The sequence below is a fragment of the Gobio gobio genome (assembly GCF_949357685.1).
Source record: "Gobio gobio genome assembly, chromosome: 7".
In the NCBI taxonomy this organism is placed as follows: Eukaryota; Metazoa; Chordata; class Actinopteri; order Cypriniformes; family Gobionidae; genus Gobio; species Gobio gobio.
This window is the reverse complement of record NC_137103.1, coordinates 43,360,547-43,380,665: the sequence shown is the minus strand read 5'-3', so window position 1 is coordinate 43,380,665 and position 20,119 is coordinate 43,360,547. Positions and strand designations below refer to the sequence as shown.

Sequence of the window (20,119 nt, the reverse complement as noted above, 5' to 3'; positions counted from 1 at the left end):
AGTGCAAAAAACATTATCTAATTTTGCTGACTAATTCCAGCACAGCAAGTGGAAACTTTGAGCTATAGATTTTATTTTTCCCCCCTTTTTCTTTTGAAGTCTGATGATGAAGCATCTAAAGATATGGGCTGCATTTGTAATAGCAAAATAAGGATGACCGCAAATTAGCAAACCTGTAAATGATCTAAGTTCATGTGTGCCATTTATATGCAATACATTTTTACTATTTTAGCTCACTATGAAGTGAACAAATACGCATTTTTACATACAGTTCTTCCTTCCTCGCATACATTTCAAACCACAACTTTCAGAAGTTACATACATTCACAACCATTAATGTCACCAGCATACTGCACAGTCCTTATAAAGTCACTGTCAAAGCAACTAACGTAACGGTAGCAACACACACTCACGATTGAACTTTCAAAACCAAGAAAGCTCAGATAAAACCACGTCACAAAGACATGCAGCACAACCACAGAAACCAAGAAAAAAAATGTCCACCACTTTTACAAGGACGCTAGCAAGCTATAGAAGACAGAGAGGACTCAAGGCTCACCCTCACACTGACCCTCTCCCTGTGTTGGCGCACACACACACACATACACACACACACACACACACACACACACACACACACACACACACACACACACACACACACACACACACACACACAACCACAGATAGCCAGGGGTGGATGGGTGCAGAAAGCAAGCAGAAAGGAGTTGGGACAGGCCAGCTGTCAGGGCAGATATGCCATTATGAAGGAAAAGAAAGTGCCGGTGATGCTTTCCACAGCTTTGATCAGTTTACACACAGGATGGGAAACGGACAGACACAACAACAATGATTATCACATACCACAGAGATAGGAAAGCAAAAATAAAATCATAAATTCAACTTATTTGAGGACTGTCTCTCCATGTTATGTTTGACAAACATGAAAATATGTAAACATAACAGTTCACCCAAAAATGAAAATTAACTGAAAATCTTTGAGTTGGAAATTTTTATTAAATCAGCTGAAAGTTCACAAAACTGGTTTGAATGATTCATTTATGAATCCAACCGATCCATTTCTCAAAATCAACTCGCTGACAATGGTTAATGACTTATTTGATTTCAGTTAATCAAATAAAGCTCTTGTATGGTTTCAGAAAACTTGTAATGTTATAATAACTTGAAAGTCTTTTATGGTGCTTTTATATCCTTTATTTAAGCTTGAAAGCATCAGTTCCCAATAATTGTAAAAGTACACTACCATTCTAAAGTTACAGTAAAAAGACAGTAAAAACTGTAATATTGTGAAATATTATTATAATTTAAAATAACTTTTCTATTTTAATGTATTTAAAAAAATCTTGCAGCAGCCATTACTCCAGTCTTCAGTGTCACATGATCCTTCAAAAATCATTCTAATATTTAGTGCTCAAGAAACATTTCTTATTACTATTATCAATGTTAAAAACAGTCGTGGTGCAAAATATTTTTGTGGAAACCATGCTAAAAAAAATTTCATAGTTCAATGATGAATAGAAAGTTCAAAAGAACGGCATTTATTTAAAATAGAAATATATTTAACATTAAAAATGCCTTTACAGTCCCTTTTGATCAATGCAATGCATTCGTGCTGAATAAAGTATGTTTTTTTTTTTATCTTACTGACCCCAACATTTTGAACAGTAGTGTATGTAAATGAGTGAACAACACATTATTCAGATTTCTCCTTTTACGCTCTATGAATTTGGAATGACATCAAAATATTCTAAAAAATTTTCATTTGTAGGTGAACTATTCCATTAAGGAATATTTTCTGTTGCTCTTAAAACCTATGTAAGATCTTCAATAAATGACCTCAGCATTCAAAATAAATCACAAGACTCATAAATGGTCAAATTACTTCCTCAGCGTGTCTGTACACAGCCATCTAAGAAGCACCTTCGAGAAGGAACCAAAACAAACCCTTCCTTTTCCCATTACGTTCCATTTTTTCCATGTCTCACCAACACAATAAAGTCCTTTAAGAGCAGACCTGAGAGTGGCCAACCTCCAGTATCCCAAGATGCTCTCCTGCAGGCCTACCTGATGGCAGCCTGACGGCAGTGTCCGGATGTAGCTCCTGCTCTCCCTTCAGTACCGCTACCGCTTCGGCTGTAACCTCCTGCACGATCCGCGCCGACACTTGCTCTGTGCGACACATACACACATGCATCAACACATGCCCACATGAGCATGTACACTGCCAAAGATTTACACATACTCTCTGTATCAATCCAGGCAGAATTTGTTCACTTCTTTTGTCATACTTCCTTTAACCACTCAATAAATCCTAGCAGTCCTCACATAGGGTTACAATTGTCACACGTAGTGGCTGTAACAATCGCACGACGAAGAAGGGTCAGAAAGAAAAGCCTTTAATCACAACACTCAGAAAAAATAAACCAACAACCATGCAAAATGAAACAAGAACCAACCATAGACTAATTATTACAGGGAGTATAAATGCAAGTTGAATATAACGTCAGACAGGTACAGAAAATATGCAACCATAGGAACAAATAAGGGCATAATCCAGAAACAAAAGAAACCAAAACTAAACAGAGAAGGGATACAGGGAAACAAAGCTGAATATCAAAATGAGTCCATAATCGTGACAACAATGAGCACTGAGTCAAAGAGAATGAGATTGTATTACATTGTGAGAAAGACAATTATGCACACATATGGCAGCCCACACACACACACACACACACACACACACACACACACACACACACACACACACACACACACACTCAATTAAGGACTTTATTGGTGTTAATAACAATATTAATATTGTTTTAAATCGTTTGGTCAATCTCAGAGTCTTCTCAGTAAAAAAAAAAAACACAGAGCACAATGACTTTTGATGTCTACTACCATTCAAAAGTTTGGGGTCGGTATGATTTTTTTAAATGTTTTTTTTTTTAAAGTGCCTTATGCATTACTCCAGTCTTCAGTGTCACATAATGCTTCAGAAATCATTCTAATATGCTGATTTGGGGCTCAGGAAACCATTTTTTATTATTATTATTATCAATGTTGAAAACAGTTGTGCTGATTCATATTTTTGTAGACTGTGAAAATGTTTCACGATTCTTTGAGAACAGCATTTATTTGAAATTGAAAACTTTAGTAACATTATACATGTCTTTTACCATCCCTTTTGATCAATTTAATTCATCCTTGCTGAATAAAAGCATCATTTCGTTTTTTTTTTTTTTTAACTGGTAGTGTATTTTGCCAAATGAAGCAAAAGAAACTTTACAGAGACAAAGAACAATTCATTTAATTTATAATTATTTGATTCATCATATTAAGCAAGCATGGCACTAATTAATACGTCTTATAAATGCTGGGGTTTTTTTTAATCTTTTGCACATTTTCCTAAGCATAGACTTTTACAGTAACATTTATCTGTCTACACTCAAGCTAGAAATTACAGTAAGGATGCAGTAATAGAGAAAAAGTGTCCCGATAAAACATCCCGTCGCTCATTGCTTCCGGCAATCACAGCGTGTTAAGACAAGAACTCAATTTTAAAAGAGATCACTTTTTATCACTTGTCGCTTTGGTTGGGAAACCGTGTTAGGAAATACAAATGAAATATCCAATTAACTGCAGCAAGACAAACTGAAGGCATAACTGCACATTATTGAAGATTGAGTCTACAGAACAGAACTATTCTTTTTCATAATTACTTAAATACAAATTACCACCAAATAAAATGAACTTCTTATCTCTGTCCTTCAGATTTTCACTTCTAACTCAGAGGGCCTAAAACTGAGGCGAACATTCAAAAAAAGAAAAGGAAAAAGCTCAAAATGGCAATAAAATTGGCAGCACTTTGAGAGAGTAAATTGTCATGGTAACAGCAGATTGGGGAGGTCTACGAAGAGACTGCAACCGATTAAGCAGCAGGCGGAATACAGCCCACGGATTGGCTGGCAACACGCACCCAGGGATAGACTCTGCTTTAAAACAGCGCTATTAAAAGTATCCCTCGGCGCTTTAAGACACTAACACACTTGCTAGATTCTTTCAAACACACATCAGAGATGATGAGATACATTTCAGCAGCAACAATAGTCTAATTTTAACCTCAAGACGAATCTAGTTAGTTGTAATGGCCACCCACAGCTGATCAATGCAAAAGAATCAAACTGTGTAGGCACTAGTGCAATGACAAACTCAGCATAATGTTGTAAACAGCCAAGGATCTTTACTGTATTTGCAACATTAATCATTGCATAACATGCAAGCACAAGGCGATTTTGATTTAATCGAAGTTGATGCTGCAATGACCAGCTAACATGTGTTCAGACACAAGGCTGACACATTAGCACTGACGCAGAAAAACATTGCAGCAGGGCTTACGTCAAAGCTTTCTGAAGAGATGCGAAGTGATTAAGGACCATTTGCTACTCCTACTCTCTCTCCAGTGCAAACAGACTGCATGATGGGAGTCAGTAATGCATCGCTTTTATTTCTTGTGCACTTTCAGGCACAATTTCCGCCCACCTTACAGCCCCAGCTTCCGCCCACCCACTCGCAGACACACATACACACACGCACAGAAAGGGAACAGAGTTTTGTTCAGATGCCATTAGAATGATATTCACCCACGCAGACTCGGGTTCGTGATACGCCACCAACCCGTGGTAAGACTGAGACCAGCTTTTCACATTAAATACATCCATTCAAAAACACGCATGTTGTTGTTTTTTCCCACAAAATTTGAATTTCTGAATAACGTCCTTGGTTTACGGTTTAAAAGGGCGCAAACTAGAAGAAAAGTCAGTTGGACATTATACAACGGCGTTATGAAAACTGTAAAACTAATTTGAAACTGTGTGTGAGAAAAGTGCTATATAATAAATTTGACTTGACTTTTTTTCATTATTCACTTTCATTGAGCAGTGAAACACTGAATCAGTTTTGTGCACTGCATCAACCCGATTCTTTAAAAAGATCCAACTCAGAATTTTCAATACAGCTCTTTTCTATATAACAGAATGAGAATGACAATTGCATGTTGCAATAATAGCAGACTTGACTTGTTTAAATTGCACAAAACTTTGACTACAGAAGACATGGGCTTATTGTGGCCATTAAATTGTCATTTTTGGAGCATGGCATTCATGGTTACTTTGAATTTTCATTGTATGGAAAGGAGTAACATGAAAATTCAAAAAAATTTCAGGTAACTCTTTTTTGAGTTTAGGGTCCAATTTTCACTATTAACTAGTTGCTTAGTATGCATATAACTAGAATATTGGCTGTTTATTAGTAATTATAAAGCACATATTAATGCCTTATTCTGCGTGACCATTTTCTACATCCATTAATCCTACCAAATACCTTACTAACTATTAATGAGCAGTAATTAGGAGTTTACTGAGGCAAAAGTCATAGCTAAATAGAGAGAATTTGACCTAATCTAAAGTGTGACCATTTTTCAATTTTATGCTTCGTAGAAAAAGGTTTTTGTAGGATGACAGAATTTTTGAGTGAACTATCCTTCACTCAAGTGTTTTTCATCTATAAATACAGCTGCTGAAAATGTAATAAATTGCATAATTTCTTGGAAGAAAAGATGTTTACTATGTAATAATGAATATGAAAAAAACAAATTACATTTGCTGATCTTCACATCTAATTACTGCATGACTCAACAGGAGGGCATGAGAATAGGAACATGACCAGAGACCGAGCGAACTGATTCATATTTAGCTCTCATGCAACTATATTTTCTGGCATCTTTCAACTCTTTATTTTTCAGTATACAGCTCTCTCTCCTTGGCCGCCTACTTCATTGTTAGATCATGTCTGTAAAGCGGTGTCACTATAGATTCACTTTCAGGGCAAAGCTGGCCAGTCTATCACAGTCTTTGTGTCTGACAGATGTGCTGGTGTGTCTACCCAGCACCCCCCCCCCCCTCCCTGCACCCTGTCCACACCCGTCTGCGAGAGATGTGCTCAGATTGCTGATCAGATGGGTTTGCCTCCAACAAACAATAGCTCGCATCCCTGAGACATCAGCAACCACAATAGGTAAATACCCCAAAAAGTAGCACAAACACAGCTGCAAACCTAAGAAGATTAAGGTGTTATTCACATGGACAGTCGTATTTCCCCCTTAGACGGGTGGTAGGAGTCAAATTCAAATCTATTTGCAGGCACTTTCAGCAAACACACGATATATATACACATAATCTGCACTACTCCACAAGTGCAAATATGCTAACCACCAGTTATTCCAGTGCAGGGATGCCACTTAAACCTAGAGAGAACCTCTAACCAACCCATTAGAAAAATCAAAGCTCTTACCAAAAAGTGCAGTGCCGGTTATCTGACTGTCTGGAGGCAAATGCTTCCCTCTGCACTCTTAGTCGTGTCTGCTGCCAAAAGCAAGCCGGGGAGAAGGAGGGGGATGGCTGGTACTCCATGCCAGGACTCCCCCGCCAAAGAGCAGAGCTGTTGCCACAGCAACACACAGCCTGGGCCCAATCTGAATGGTCTCCCAGCATGCCTCGGCAGTGGGTTTTGCCGCCCTCGGTGTGTGAGTGACACAGCCATATTACTGACTCTCTGCATCTGTGCTGCTATCTCATGCTTTCTCTGTATCACTTGATCTCAAACTGCAGATAGCTGGAGGATCGTGAAATATCCCAACATAACACTTTACAGTAAGGTTTAATTAATTAATGCATCAGGTTTCATGAACTAACAATGAACAACATGTTTTTCAGCATTTATTAATCTAGGTTGATATAAATTTGCATATATATTCTACTGCTAATTGTTGAATCGTGTTTGTTCAACTTGAAATTATAAATACAGTATGTTTAACATTTGTAGAGATGAAATATAACGCAAATATAAGAAATATTGATGATACAATTATTAATGAAGTCATAAAAATGCAAACCTTCCCTTAATAAGCCACATGCAAGATGAAGGTATAATTCAAGTCTACCCTAGTAAAAAAATTATATGCTAAAATGTATTTTAAAAACGTTTATTTCATACTAAGTATACTACAAATTTATTAACATATTTATTGACATATCACTTGAGACTTACAGATATAAATATTATAATTAAAGTATTATTTGGAGTACTTTTGTACTCCAATAGTGCACAATGCACATTTCTTAATATTAAGCCTAAAATGTGTTTTAATGTCACTATTAGTAAGAATAGTATGAGCTCTGTATAATATCAGTCTTTAAATAAAAGATATTTAAAGTGTGCCTAAATTACACTTTAGCGCAATCAAATACACTTAAGTAAATATACAAATATATCTTTAGTTGGACCTCAGTGCTATTTCAAGATAACTAAAGTGCATTAAGTATGAAATTAGTTGTTCCAATTTAGCAGACTTTAAATATATCAGTTTAGTATACCAAAAGTACAATTTAAATATATTTATTTTTCACTAGGGTATACTACAAATAATGCTAGACAAGTTATGCACCAAAGTTTGATATCTTGAATTAATTAATTAATTAATGATGTTGATGGAAAAAATATGCCAACAAGTAGGCTTAAATAGAGCAGTCTTTATGTTGTCCCGCCCATCCTATGCACCGTTCCAGGATGGCACACTTTTCAGTACAGCCCCTATGAATCAAGCCAGCAGCTGCCTCAGCGATCTCTCTCTCTCTCTCTCTCTCTGTCTCTGCTTCTCAAGTGTCCCGTTCTTTATGCAAAGCAATGTCATATGTCTCGCTGTCAGTATCTGGGTCTAGCGCCTCTTGTGTGTCTGAAGGGCCCTTGTACGCGTTGGCCTTGCCAATGCCCCTTGGCTCAAAAATCTCACCATCACAGAGTCACAGAGGCAGAGAAACTATTTTCAGCGAAGGTCTTTCTCTCCACAGAGACACATCATCATCAAGCCCTCTCTTTAGAATAGAGCAGTTTTGCTCACGTCGATAGCAAACTGAAATATGAAAACACAACCTGGATCATTAATTAAACCAACAGACGCTTGCAAAAGAAACAAGTTGTTCTCTTGGCTCACAGTGATTTATAACGGCAGGTTTATTAATGAGAAACGCATGAGCGATGTTAACTCACAACCCTGGCTGACGGATCGTTAGCATTAGAGATGGGAAGTCCATATCCATCACTCACTGTCAGGGATTGGTGTGGTGATGCTTTCTGCCCGGGTTTATGCTGTATTAAGTATTTATGGAGGTGACAAGGGAACTGTGATGATTTATACAGAGGACAGAGATTACTGGAAAGCAGGGCGATTTCATAAACACATAAAATTGCTAAAAAATTATATTTGCCTACACTGTAAACCCAAATAAGTTGGCAAAACTAAAAAAAAAAATTTAAAAGTTAAGAAATGTAAAGTTTAAGTAAGCAGAACTTACAGATTTTTATTTTGTACATTTGAATTGCTCAACTTCAAATATTTGAGTAAGCTAATTCATACATTTAAATGAAAATGATCAACTTAAATATTTTTATTAGTGGAAACTTAGCTAGCTTGAGCTAATTCAATAAATGCTACCTTGCTATTTGGTAACACAATGCTTTGATGGCATTAGCATAGCATAGCACTTGCTGAATGAGTATAGCAATATAAAACATTTATCATACTGTATATCTGTTCACAAACTAAGCTCATGCTCCACTCGCCACCATGAAAAAAACTCCTCATATAATAGAAACTCTTCTAAACTAGCAAAGCAAAATATGAAACATTACTAAATCTCCACCTTAACAATAATCTTGCACAAAAAAACATAATATAACACTTAATTTTAGCATTTACTCTCCCTTTTGAAAGTCATGGCAAAGCATGCTGGGAAATAGAAATCCAAGCCCAGTTTCAGTTAAATTTAAGTTTGTCTAAATTAATAGAAACAAGAATCTCAAAACAATGAAACATTTCAGATTACTTAAAATGTAACAGTTTTGTGAACTCAAAGGAAAAAGAAAGTTCTAAATACTCATAAAAGTTAATTTGATTAAACTAGTTTGTTTAATATGAGTTGGCTCTACTCAAACCAAAAGTATTTTGAGCGTTAGGGTTTACAGTGTAGGCTACTGTACATTTAACTATCAGCAGTGACATATACTAAACTTTACATGAAAAGAGCAGTATCTGGAAAAAGTGAACATAAAATAAATGGATTCCTAACAATATTCTTAAAATATCAAGCTTTCCTTGAACTTTTAGAACAAAAATTACTCGTTCTGCAAATTTGTGACATCACACAAACAAACACATTTTAATGATGTCTATTTTGTCATCAGAAACTTGGCCAATCCAGTTATGGTGAGGTTACTATAAGGACAAAGTAGAATAGATTATTTATTGCTATGAGTCAGGGAGAGAGTGGATAATAGTCATGAAAACCTAAAAATAAAACTATACATAATAAATACGTAATGCATAATTAAAAATGTATGTGCAGTTTTAGGTGAGCTGTCATACTGTATGTGTGATTGAGATGTGTGCTGATGTCAGAGAATTTCTCTCAGTAAGTGCAGAAGGGACACACTTAAAATGACCTGTTATGCATCTTTCTCTTCATCTGTCCATCTAACTCTTTACACTACCCTTCATCTACAGATTTCCATATCAACATTTCTGCTGATGTGTCTGTTCTAGCCCTGACAGGACTCACAGAATGCCTCTGCTCAACCCCTCCCACCCAGTATGAGTTCTAACATCAGTGCAATCCATATGACAGAAAAATCACGAAGAAGCTCTCTTTAATATCTCATAGGCAGCAATGTAATTAAATGTGTTTCCACAAAAAAATATTTTACCCTAAAGTCAAAAGAAAATGTAACTATATTTTGTATAAACAAAGTGAAACATATTTTTAAGATAAAAACATGCTTAAATTTCATGACAATCTTTAAAAAATCTTTAAATTGTAAAGTACGACAGTAAGCATAATGACAATGATGAATTGCATTACAAATAAAATTATATTTTTGCACATTTAAGTAACACAAATCAGATTTTTTTCACGTAACAGTAATGTGAGTGAAATTTGGGGTAAAAGTTTGAATTGTAATGGAAATAATGTTGCAATGTGAATACATCTTAATGGTTAAAATTCTATATATACACTACCAGAACTTTTTTGTAGCATTATGCATGTCTTCACTGTTACTTTTTATCTATATAATGTGTATTTGCTAAATTAAATAATAAATAATAATAATAAAAAAACATTTTAACGCTAGTGTATTTTTTAAAACAAAGATTTTGGGGTTAAATAAGACACTTTTTGTGAGACTTTCCACTAAACGCCTGCAATGGTGCGTGTGTTCTTGTGCCTGTGTGTGCACATGTACAAGAGTGCAGGTATTGTTTGTGTGCATGTAATAGGCAGTTATGATCCATCATTACAGGGGTAATTAACAGCACCACTCCCTCCCCCCGAGCAGGGTTCACAGCAGCAGCTCTCACTATCAGAGGGTTGCCATGGCAGCTGCTCCCTTGCAATTTACTCTGCCAGACCTTTGTTCAGCATCCCTGCAATCTTTCCTTTTACATTTTTCCGTGCTGACATGAGAAAAGCGCCACCTCATTTTATTCCTCATACACCCCTGAGGCCTCATAAATACCCAGACAGAAAAGCTCTGGCCTAACTTACTTCCTCATGCCAAAGACGTCTATACTCTCTGGTCTCCAAAAACAAGATTAAACTGCTTTGGAGATACAAACGCAAATGTACGACACACCATGACTTTTAAAATGGCAACACAGACTGTTATTAACCCTGGTCTGTCATTGCAATGGGAAAAACCAGACGTAATTGTTCACTCTTGGTTAATTATATCATTCCTTTCACTTGCATTTATAACTGTCATGCAGGATGTAACGCAGAGAGTGTTATTTTGTATGAAATATTAAGATAAAACATCTGTGGGTAATATGCAGTTTGGCTGCGAACTACAGTATCTATTATAACATTTTAGTCATTTTGAGCCTCCAGCTATAGGAACTTTATGAGTTTGAGACCATTTTCTGACCTCGCTCATGCAAAAATAATAATGGTTTCAGCCATCCATCTGATCCATGCATACTGCACAAAAAAATGTAAACTGCTCGCCCTTCAGTATCACAGAAAGCATTGTGTGTATGATCCGTGATCCGTACGGACGTGATTTGTGGATCAATTTAAGTTTAACCATCACATCTTATCAATTGCACGTTTTGTCTTGAAAATGTATACATTCAAATAATTTTAAACCATTCCAGTGCAAGAAGAGGCAAAAGAGAACTCAATTCGGTACTTGTGGGTTGTTATCTGTGTGCACAGCCACACACACACACGTCTCCTTTCACTTGAACTGACACATACACACAAAACGATGTCAAAATACACGTCTCGGCAAGTATTCTATCATGTGAACGTAAAGTGAATGTAAACAGCTGAGATAGAAAACAGATGTGAATCATTATGTTGGATCAGGTTATGTTGCATTAGGTTTTAAAGTGACAGCAGCCTATAAATACCTGCTGATAGTCATTAATGTTAACCAAACAGCAAAACACAGCTTGAACAAAGATTTATAGTGAACACTATAGTGTTATTTTACACTTAATTATTACATTATTACCTGAATACTACGGTTAGATCTTACTTAATTTGTAACATTGTTACAGTATATTGTATTTATCTATGCTTGTAATTTGTGTATTTGATTTTATTTTATTACTGACTGACTGTCTTATATATATATATATAAAGACAGTCAGTCAGTAATAAAATAAGATCAAATATATATATACAGTATATATAGACTGTCTTGCAGCCTCTTCCTGTCTAAGTGGGAAGTTCTTGGCCAGAATAAACTGCAATGAAGACCAGATGCTTTGCCACAAGTAACAAGTCTCTACCACATGACAATATAAAAAATTGGAAAGGAAATCCTGAATGACTCAGAGTTCACTTTTAGTGTAAAAAATATTTTTAAAAATCTTATGTAAAAATGGCATCTATGATTATTGCATTATCTGGCTCTCACCAGCAGTCACAGCGTGTCCAGAGGTGAGGTCTCCGTTGAAGCCGTTCTCTTTGGCGTATGCAGCGGCAGAACCAGCGTGGCCACCACCAGACTGGCAAGCCCTGTAGGAGGAAGAGAAGCCGTTCTCTCCATGCCCACCTGAGGAGGATGAGCCCTGGGCTCCCGGAGATGACCACTGGGGGCCGCTGTCCTCGGGCTGCCGACCGTCTGCCATCTGAATCAGAGGGGAGGGGTTCGCTCCTTACTCCTGAAAGATCAGAAAACAAAATTCTCAACTTAATGTTGATACACTGACGGAACACCTTTTGGGAAGAATGCCATTTGACTTTTAAAGTCAATCCACATTCCCCATCTACTTATGCAAAGCTATACGCTGAAATATGAGCTTACTATTAACTAAATACGGCATAATACTGTACATGCTGTATGTATCACATTCACAATGCATTGTGAATAACATAATATAACAATATTATAGTATATTGTTGTCACATGAACTCATCACATTGTATGTTCAATTCAGAGATTTTGTATAAAAAATCTCAATAATATATATCACAGTTTACACAAACATATTAAGCAGAACAACTGTTTTCAACATTGATAATAATAATAATATGTTTCTTAAGCAGCAAATCAGCATGAATGATTTCTGAAGGATCATGTGACACTGAAGACTGTGGTAATGAGTAATGATGCTCAAACTTCAGCTTTACCATCACAGGAATACATTGCATATTAAAATATATTAAAAACAGAAAACAGTTTTTTAAATTGTAATAATATTACAGAACTGACTTCTTTTAAAAACATTTTTAAAATCTTACCAATTAACACCTGTACAATTCTACACGTATTATATCATATTAACCAATAATATTTTTAGATATAATGAATAAAACTAAAATTAATAAAAAATTGAAATACATTTATTCCTGTCAAATAATGATTAAAATTATAAGATGATAAAAAATGCTATTGTTAGTTTTCTGTATAACCTGGACTGCTATGCCATTACATTAATTTATTTTTCCATGCATTTTTTTGTTTTTGTTTAAACTATTTCCGATTAACCTGTCCCTGCATGAAAAATAAAAACTGGTTGTTAAATGTTACACGTCAGTGTCTTTCTTTCTACGTGGGCGAATGTTAAGCTGCAAACAGGACCAGACAACAATGTCAGGTGCCAGATATGATTTGTGCTACATTGAAAACCGTACTCTGACAGCAGATTCTTTGAAAAAGGACAGCAGTGTGAAGTGCACTTTCTTCACATCTTCCTCACCTGTCACAACATATATTGAAAATAAGGGTAAATGATGGAAGAGCAGCGTGTGTTTTGATGATACACTTGACAGAACATGTGTTTCCACTGAATTGGGTGGGTTATAGCAAATGTCACCGTCTCCTGTCGGCTATGTAAGTTACATGGGCAATGAAGATACAATGTATGCCAAGACAAGGGCATTTACCCTTCATAAATAAGAAAGAAAGAATGAGAAAGAGAAGGCGAGAGAGCACGCAGTGTGCCAGCAATTAAAGCTAAAGTTTTAGAGTGCAGCAGTAGCTTGTAAATCTTAATTTGTAGTGTCTGCTCGTGTCCGAACTCTGCCCTCTATCTCTCCCACTCTCTCTTTTTCTCAGTTCTGCCCTGAAGTGTATTTCAGACGACTTTGGGCCACCAGAGATGTTCATGATATCTTAATTGCTCTGTGTGGTTGTTGAGCAGCATGAGGAGAGTCTGTCTGTGCTGCTAATGGAAACTTTGATCAGCCACGACTCATTCCTTCTCTCTGACTGACAGTAATTCCTTGAGGGAGGATGCCTTCCTTCGCTCTCACTTCCTTTCAATCTCAATCCCTCTCTCTGTGTTACTGAGGGTCTTTCTCGAGGCTTTTAGGATTATTGCAACTGGTTGATTATAGGAAAAGTTTTGGCCTGACTGCTCAGAGTAACTCCTCCACAAACTCCTGTGATTCCTGGTGGAAGGAAATGGCGATGTAATCCAAAATGAGGTATTATGTTACTTTAATTTAGTGATGCTGCTTAGGCAAGCATCGCTTTGCTCGTATATAAGGTTAAACATGGATTTGGACAAATTGCCAAACCAGAAGTATTGCATTTCGACCTTGTGCTACGTATATGAATTATACCTTAAATGATGTGGTTTGAAGAAGAGGGTTGTGCTGTATATAAGAAATCAGACGATTGCAATTTTCGTCTGCTGGACCATTAAGTGAGTAAAAGAACCCAAAGACATACTGTACATTGAAGGAGGGACCCAAGTTATAAGCAATGACAAAAATATGTCTAAAAAATGAAATAGAATATACAATAAACTACAATAAGCGTAAAAAATTTAAATAAAATTAGATAAATACAATAAAAAAATTATAAAATAAATCTATTTTAAATTTAAATTAATCTAGTTTGTGTATGCTCTGTATGTAGCTGTTTTCTGAACTTCCGCTACTTACAGAGCTTAGGGCTGTCACAGAGATAGTCGTTATATCACAACACCTTATTTCAGAGATATTTAGAATAAAAGATCTTATGTGTTTGTATTCAATACAAAAACAACAACAACATTCTAAGCACCTTTAAAGGGATAGTTCACCCAAAAATGACTACTAGTGTTATAGTCAGGACCACCTAACCCGAGTCCAAGTCGAGACCAAGACCAATGTGTGTTGAGACCAAGACAAAACCAAGGCAGGACGAGACAGAGTAAAGACCAAGACCAGACCAGCACTCCTAAAATTCATAGAGATTCATATTACCACCTGAGAAATGACTTATAACTTATAATAAATGACTTATAATAAATATAATTAGAATAAGATACTATATAGCGCTTTTACCAATCAAATGAAATCATTAACAAAATATTTTTTTGCGCTACAGAGGTGATACAGAAGATGCATCTGAATTGGTAAATTACAAATGCATAAATAATGTTGAGGATAATGTTTTTTCTTTTTTTTATTGAATGTTTGTTAAAGTAATATCATGTTTGTAGTCAAGCTCAAATTTGTGAAAACAGCTCTCTTGCTCTTGTGATATTGGTTAATGATATAACATGTTATACACAATCCCTAATTAATTTCTGAATCAGCACAATAAATAAATCAAATTAGAAATAAGTTATTGATTGCACCTGAAGTGGTAAGTTTTACATTCAATCACATTAATGATGTTAATAAATAAATCAGGCAATGCACTGACAATTTAGTAATATCCCAGCAGTTGTGGTCCTCTAGTCTGAGACTGAGACAAGACCAAGACCGTCAAAAAATGGTCTTAGACAGGTCTCGAGTACTACAACACTATATATTACTCACCCTTGACTAACCTTGACTAACACAACTAACACTTTGAAAAAAAAAAGTTCATAAAGAGATTGCAATCCACATGAATTGAGCGGTTTAGTCCAAATTTTCATGAACCACAGACTGTAAAAAAAGATGAATTCACTTTCTTCCGTTGACGTAAGTGAAACCGCCAATGTTCAAATATGGCGCTGACATCTTGGGTCTTGAGTCTGTGCAATAGTGAGCGCAGAGCGGAGCTGCGATATCAAGGTCCCGCCCACACTCCTGCCTAATCAACAACTTTTTGTGAAATAAACATTTATGGAAATGTAGAGATTAAAGTTAAAGCTCCAAACTCCTCTCAAACTTCCTGAAAAACGTCCATTAGTGCCTCAGTGACTACTGCTCTCAGAGAAACTGTCAATCTCAGCTGTCAATCATAATGTCACACCCCCATTTTTATAGCATCAAATAACTAACTAAAATCAAACTTATTTAAAGAACGAACACTTGATCTAACATCAGTATCATAAAAACAGCCTAAAATTACAGAAACCATCTTTGGAAAAAAAATTATTTGAAGTGTAATTTGATTGTTTAGTTTGTCTATGTCCCATTACATTTCTTGGAGAGGGCGCTTTATGACCTATACTGCATCCAGTCACCAGTCTAGTGACAAAATCTCAAGATATTAAGCTTAATTTAACTTGTAAAAACCAACTGCAATGGCCAAGGGCAGTCTCAATAATTCACAGGAGTGACTCAGCCATATCATCAATGTCATATATGCTGAATTTCTAATCAACGAACAGCCTCATCTGCTGAAGGCCAGATACACGGTCTGATAGCTTGTTGGATATCAGTGGTGCCGCAGTCATGACAGAACCCCGCTGAGATCTTGATTAACTGGGGAATCATGGGAAAGCATTAAACCTAGCACAAAAAATTCAATCTAATGCAGCACTCCCAGTGGTGCTATACAACAAAAGAGTTTCAAATACGTGGAGTTGAAAAAAGTTTGAAAAAAGAAAACTACAGAGAGAGACTCCTGCATGCTTAAAAACAAACACCATGTATAAGTGCTCCAGTTTCTTAAACTGTAAAGCATGGTGCTGGCCAAAATAATAGAGGGCTGTACAGGGCCGGCCCTGACCAATTTGCTGCCCTAGGCAAGATTTTACTTGGTGCCCCTTGAATCAAGGTTTAGCACTACACATTATCATTCTAAGTTGTGGAAACACTCGTACTGTTTTATTTTTGTAATGCATTGATGTTTTATTTTTATTGTTGTTGTTGTTGTTTTATATGATGTCCAGTCCATTCTACCCCATCATTATGTTCATGATATTTTTTTATTTGATAAAGGCTGATGATAGTAAAACTGTACAAATATTACACCTATGCCACATTACAGCCTAAACACAAATAGCAAGAGTAATTGCATCCAACATTCATGCACAAACTATTCATTGAGAACTAGCAAAAGTGTTTGTTTTCCAGTAGATGGCAGCAATCTTCCACCAAACTATGAGCATTCATGCTTTCACCAGGAATTCAACTGAGAAATTTTGATATTTAATGTGAATTTTACATAAAATGTTGCCATTTTAAATAAACCTGTATATAAATATCATTACTAATTTCGGCAAATACATTTTAAAATTGCTATACACCCCCTTAAAACTGCACAACTGCAGAGTAAAAACATTAGGCTATTAAAAAAGTGATATTACATGCGTTTAATATTTTTATATTATTTATTTTTTACAAAATCACACTGGCTGTGACCTCTGGAGAACCCAGAACAGCTGCTTGCATAAAGTTTAAGGTAAAAATAGCTGTAATTAATTAGCAAACATTAGTATTTTACTACTATGCAATTAAATAAACTGTTCATTAACTGTTCATTTATTTGCCTACATCACTTTACTTCTGTCTTTACACAGCAAAAAATGCTCTTCTTATTTAGAATCTTTTTCTTGTTTCCAGTCCAAATATCTAAAAATTCTTAAATCAAGGTGCATTTACTAGATGAGTAAAATGACATACTTCATTTTGATTTTATTTTCAAGTAAACAAGAAAAATGTCTTGAGTTTTTGCTTAAAACAAGCAAAATTATCTGCCAATGGGGTGAGAAAAATTATCTTATTTCTGTTTGGGACAGAAACAAGATTTCAATCAGATTATTTTTCCACTCCATTGGCAGATAATTTCGCTTGTTTTAAGCAAAAACTCACTTCATTTTGATTTTATTTTCAAGAAAACAAGAAAACTATCTTCTGTCATTTAACTTATCTAGTAAATGCACCTTCAACCTTGATTTAGGAACTTAGATATTTAGACTAGAAACAAGACACAAATACTACGTAAGAAGAGCAGTGTATCCCTTATCTTCCCTGCATCAGAGGGCTTCTGTCTTTTTTTTAGACACAATTCGGCCATCCGTCATAAATAATCAGGCAACTTACACCGTGTCAACACCTGGCGCGAACGGCCAAGCACCCTAAAAAATGAAAGCAACCTTGTCTGCGTTGGATGCGGCGAGAGGCGACGCGACACAACAAATTCCCCTAACGATAAACTGATCGCGCGTTGTATTTCTGACGCACTTCAAGTAGATCGGCGGGGGGAGATTGATGAGGCGGACCGGAAAGATGCGGGGACTTAGTTACGTTTTTTTGCGCTTTATTTGGTAATATTTCAAATTAATATTAATAAAATCAGTAATACATTTTGGCGCCCCTATGGATGAGTGGCGCCCCTAGCATTTGCCTATTCCGCCTATGCCACGGGCCGGCCCTGGGGCTGTACTATGGTGGACTCTTTTGACTTGAGACAATAAGCAAATTAGCAACCACACAATAACACCCTGGCAACCAACCACAACATGCTAACATTGAGGAGACGACTTTGGAACAGGCCAGGTTCACTAAGAAAATTAAATAAATAATACACACAATAAAGCTCATTTAATTGTCATTAAAGGGATAGTTCACCCAGAAATGAAAATGATCCCATAATTTACTCACCCTCAAGCCATCCTAGGTGTATATGACATTCTTCTTTCAGACGAATACAATCAGAGTTATATTAAAAAATGTCCTGGCTAATCCAAGCTTTATAATGGCAGTGAATGGCAGCCCAAAATCTGAAGCCCAAAAAGTGCATTCATCCATTATAAAAGTAATCCACATGGCTCGAGGGCTTTATTAAAGGCCTTCTGAAGCGAATCGATGGGTTTGTGTAAGAAAAATATCCATATTTAAAACTTTATAAAGTAAAATGTCTAGCTTATGAAGAAAGTGTAACACCTCACGCATTTCAAAATGCCTTCGCTACGTCCGACATCATCGTCGCGCCAGTTACGCTTTTTCCGTAGGTTTAATACTGAAGACGGTCTGGATGGATGGGTGTATGGATATCTAGATAGATAGGTATTACCTATCATTCATTCTAGAATGAAAGATAGATAGAACGATAGATAGGTGGATGGATGGAGGGATGGATTTGAATATGTGCCTGTAATATCAACAAGTGTTCCTTCCTTTGTTTTCACTTCCATTGGTAGACACCGCATTACATCACTGGTCATTTAAATAAAGTTCAACTTTTCTCAACTGGAAACACTCACATTTTATTGCCAACAGTCGCATGTTGTCATGTCCTCTCAGATCACCAACTCTCACTGACAATGACATTGGGCCACTTTGTCGCTGCAAATCACTGTATCTGTGAACGCCTCTCCAGAGTGGCACAGAAAGACAAGGACATTCAGCTGAAGACCACTGTCTCAGACACTTTTATTTATTGGGGACTGACGAGGCCTCTCTTTTTATTTGGCAATGTTCCGATTTAGAGAAAGAACTCCCCATAGAAAATCAGCAAAAAGGTAATATTGACTCAATGTTACAGTCTCGCTTTCTCTCTCACTTAGCAGTCTGTACATGATCAAGTTCACTTTTAGACCAGCCTCAAGCCTTTAGGAAGACTTACCTTGCGCACTTACAAATACACAATTTTGCAGTCAATCTCACTGTATCAAGACAAACTGATCACATTACAGTATCAGCATCAGAGTGAAATATTTATCTGAAAAACAGCACACTCTGGTGGACAGAAATGATAATAACACTCATTAAGCCTGAGGGGGCTCAGAATAGACATTGCAGCGACAGCAGGTGTGGTATGGTACCAGGTCTGAGCGCCAGCCTTCTGATGATCTTGATCTACAGAACATATGCTGGATGTCCTGGAAGTACCACTCATGAGGCCAGCCAAAAAACCTGACCTACCAGTAAAAGATGCTAGAGTACTTCTCCCCGAACAATAACTGTGTAAAGAGAAGCAAATGGGTCACATTGGAAATCGTCCAATGCAGCAAAACATTTACATTTATGCATTTAGCATATGCTTTAATCCAAAGAAACTCCCAAAAGCAATTAATCACAGAGCCAGCCAACCATATTCACAGTATATACAATGCCAGGTTTATTAGAAAGCTAGAGAAGGAAACATGCTAGATCAGAGGAAAAATGCAGAGAAATGGAGCTGTAAGAAAGAATGTCCCACCTTTTAGTTCAGAAGTGAATCGTTTTCATATTTTTACTAATAGTATTGTCTAATTGCTTATTAGCAAATAGAGTGCTACAGGGTTGACATATTTTTGTTGGCCAAAACACGGAAACAAGTTAGCATTTTAGCACTTCCATTTCCATCGTCCTGAGGTGGGTTTTTGAATAGGCATTTGGTT

The 20,119-nt window shown here is 36.4% G+C and overlaps 1 protein-coding gene across 1 annotated transcript in view; it reads right to left on the bottom strand.

Annotated features, from left to right (window-relative positions):
- Window positions 1-20,119, bottom strand: part of map2 (microtubule-associated protein 2) — a 123,176-nt gene that overhangs the window by 35,640 nt on the left and 67,417 nt on the right. Inside the window, exons 4-5 of the mRNA XM_079822156.1 lie at window positions 12,058-12,304; window positions 2,086-2,190 (exon numbers count right to left, since the gene is read on the bottom strand). Coding sequence (XP_079678282.1) covers window positions 2,086-2,190; window positions 12,058-12,271 — 319 coding nt within the window. The 5' untranslated portion in view covers window positions 12,272-12,304. The remainder of the gene's footprint in view (window positions 1-2,085; window positions 2,191-12,057; window positions 12,305-20,119) is intronic.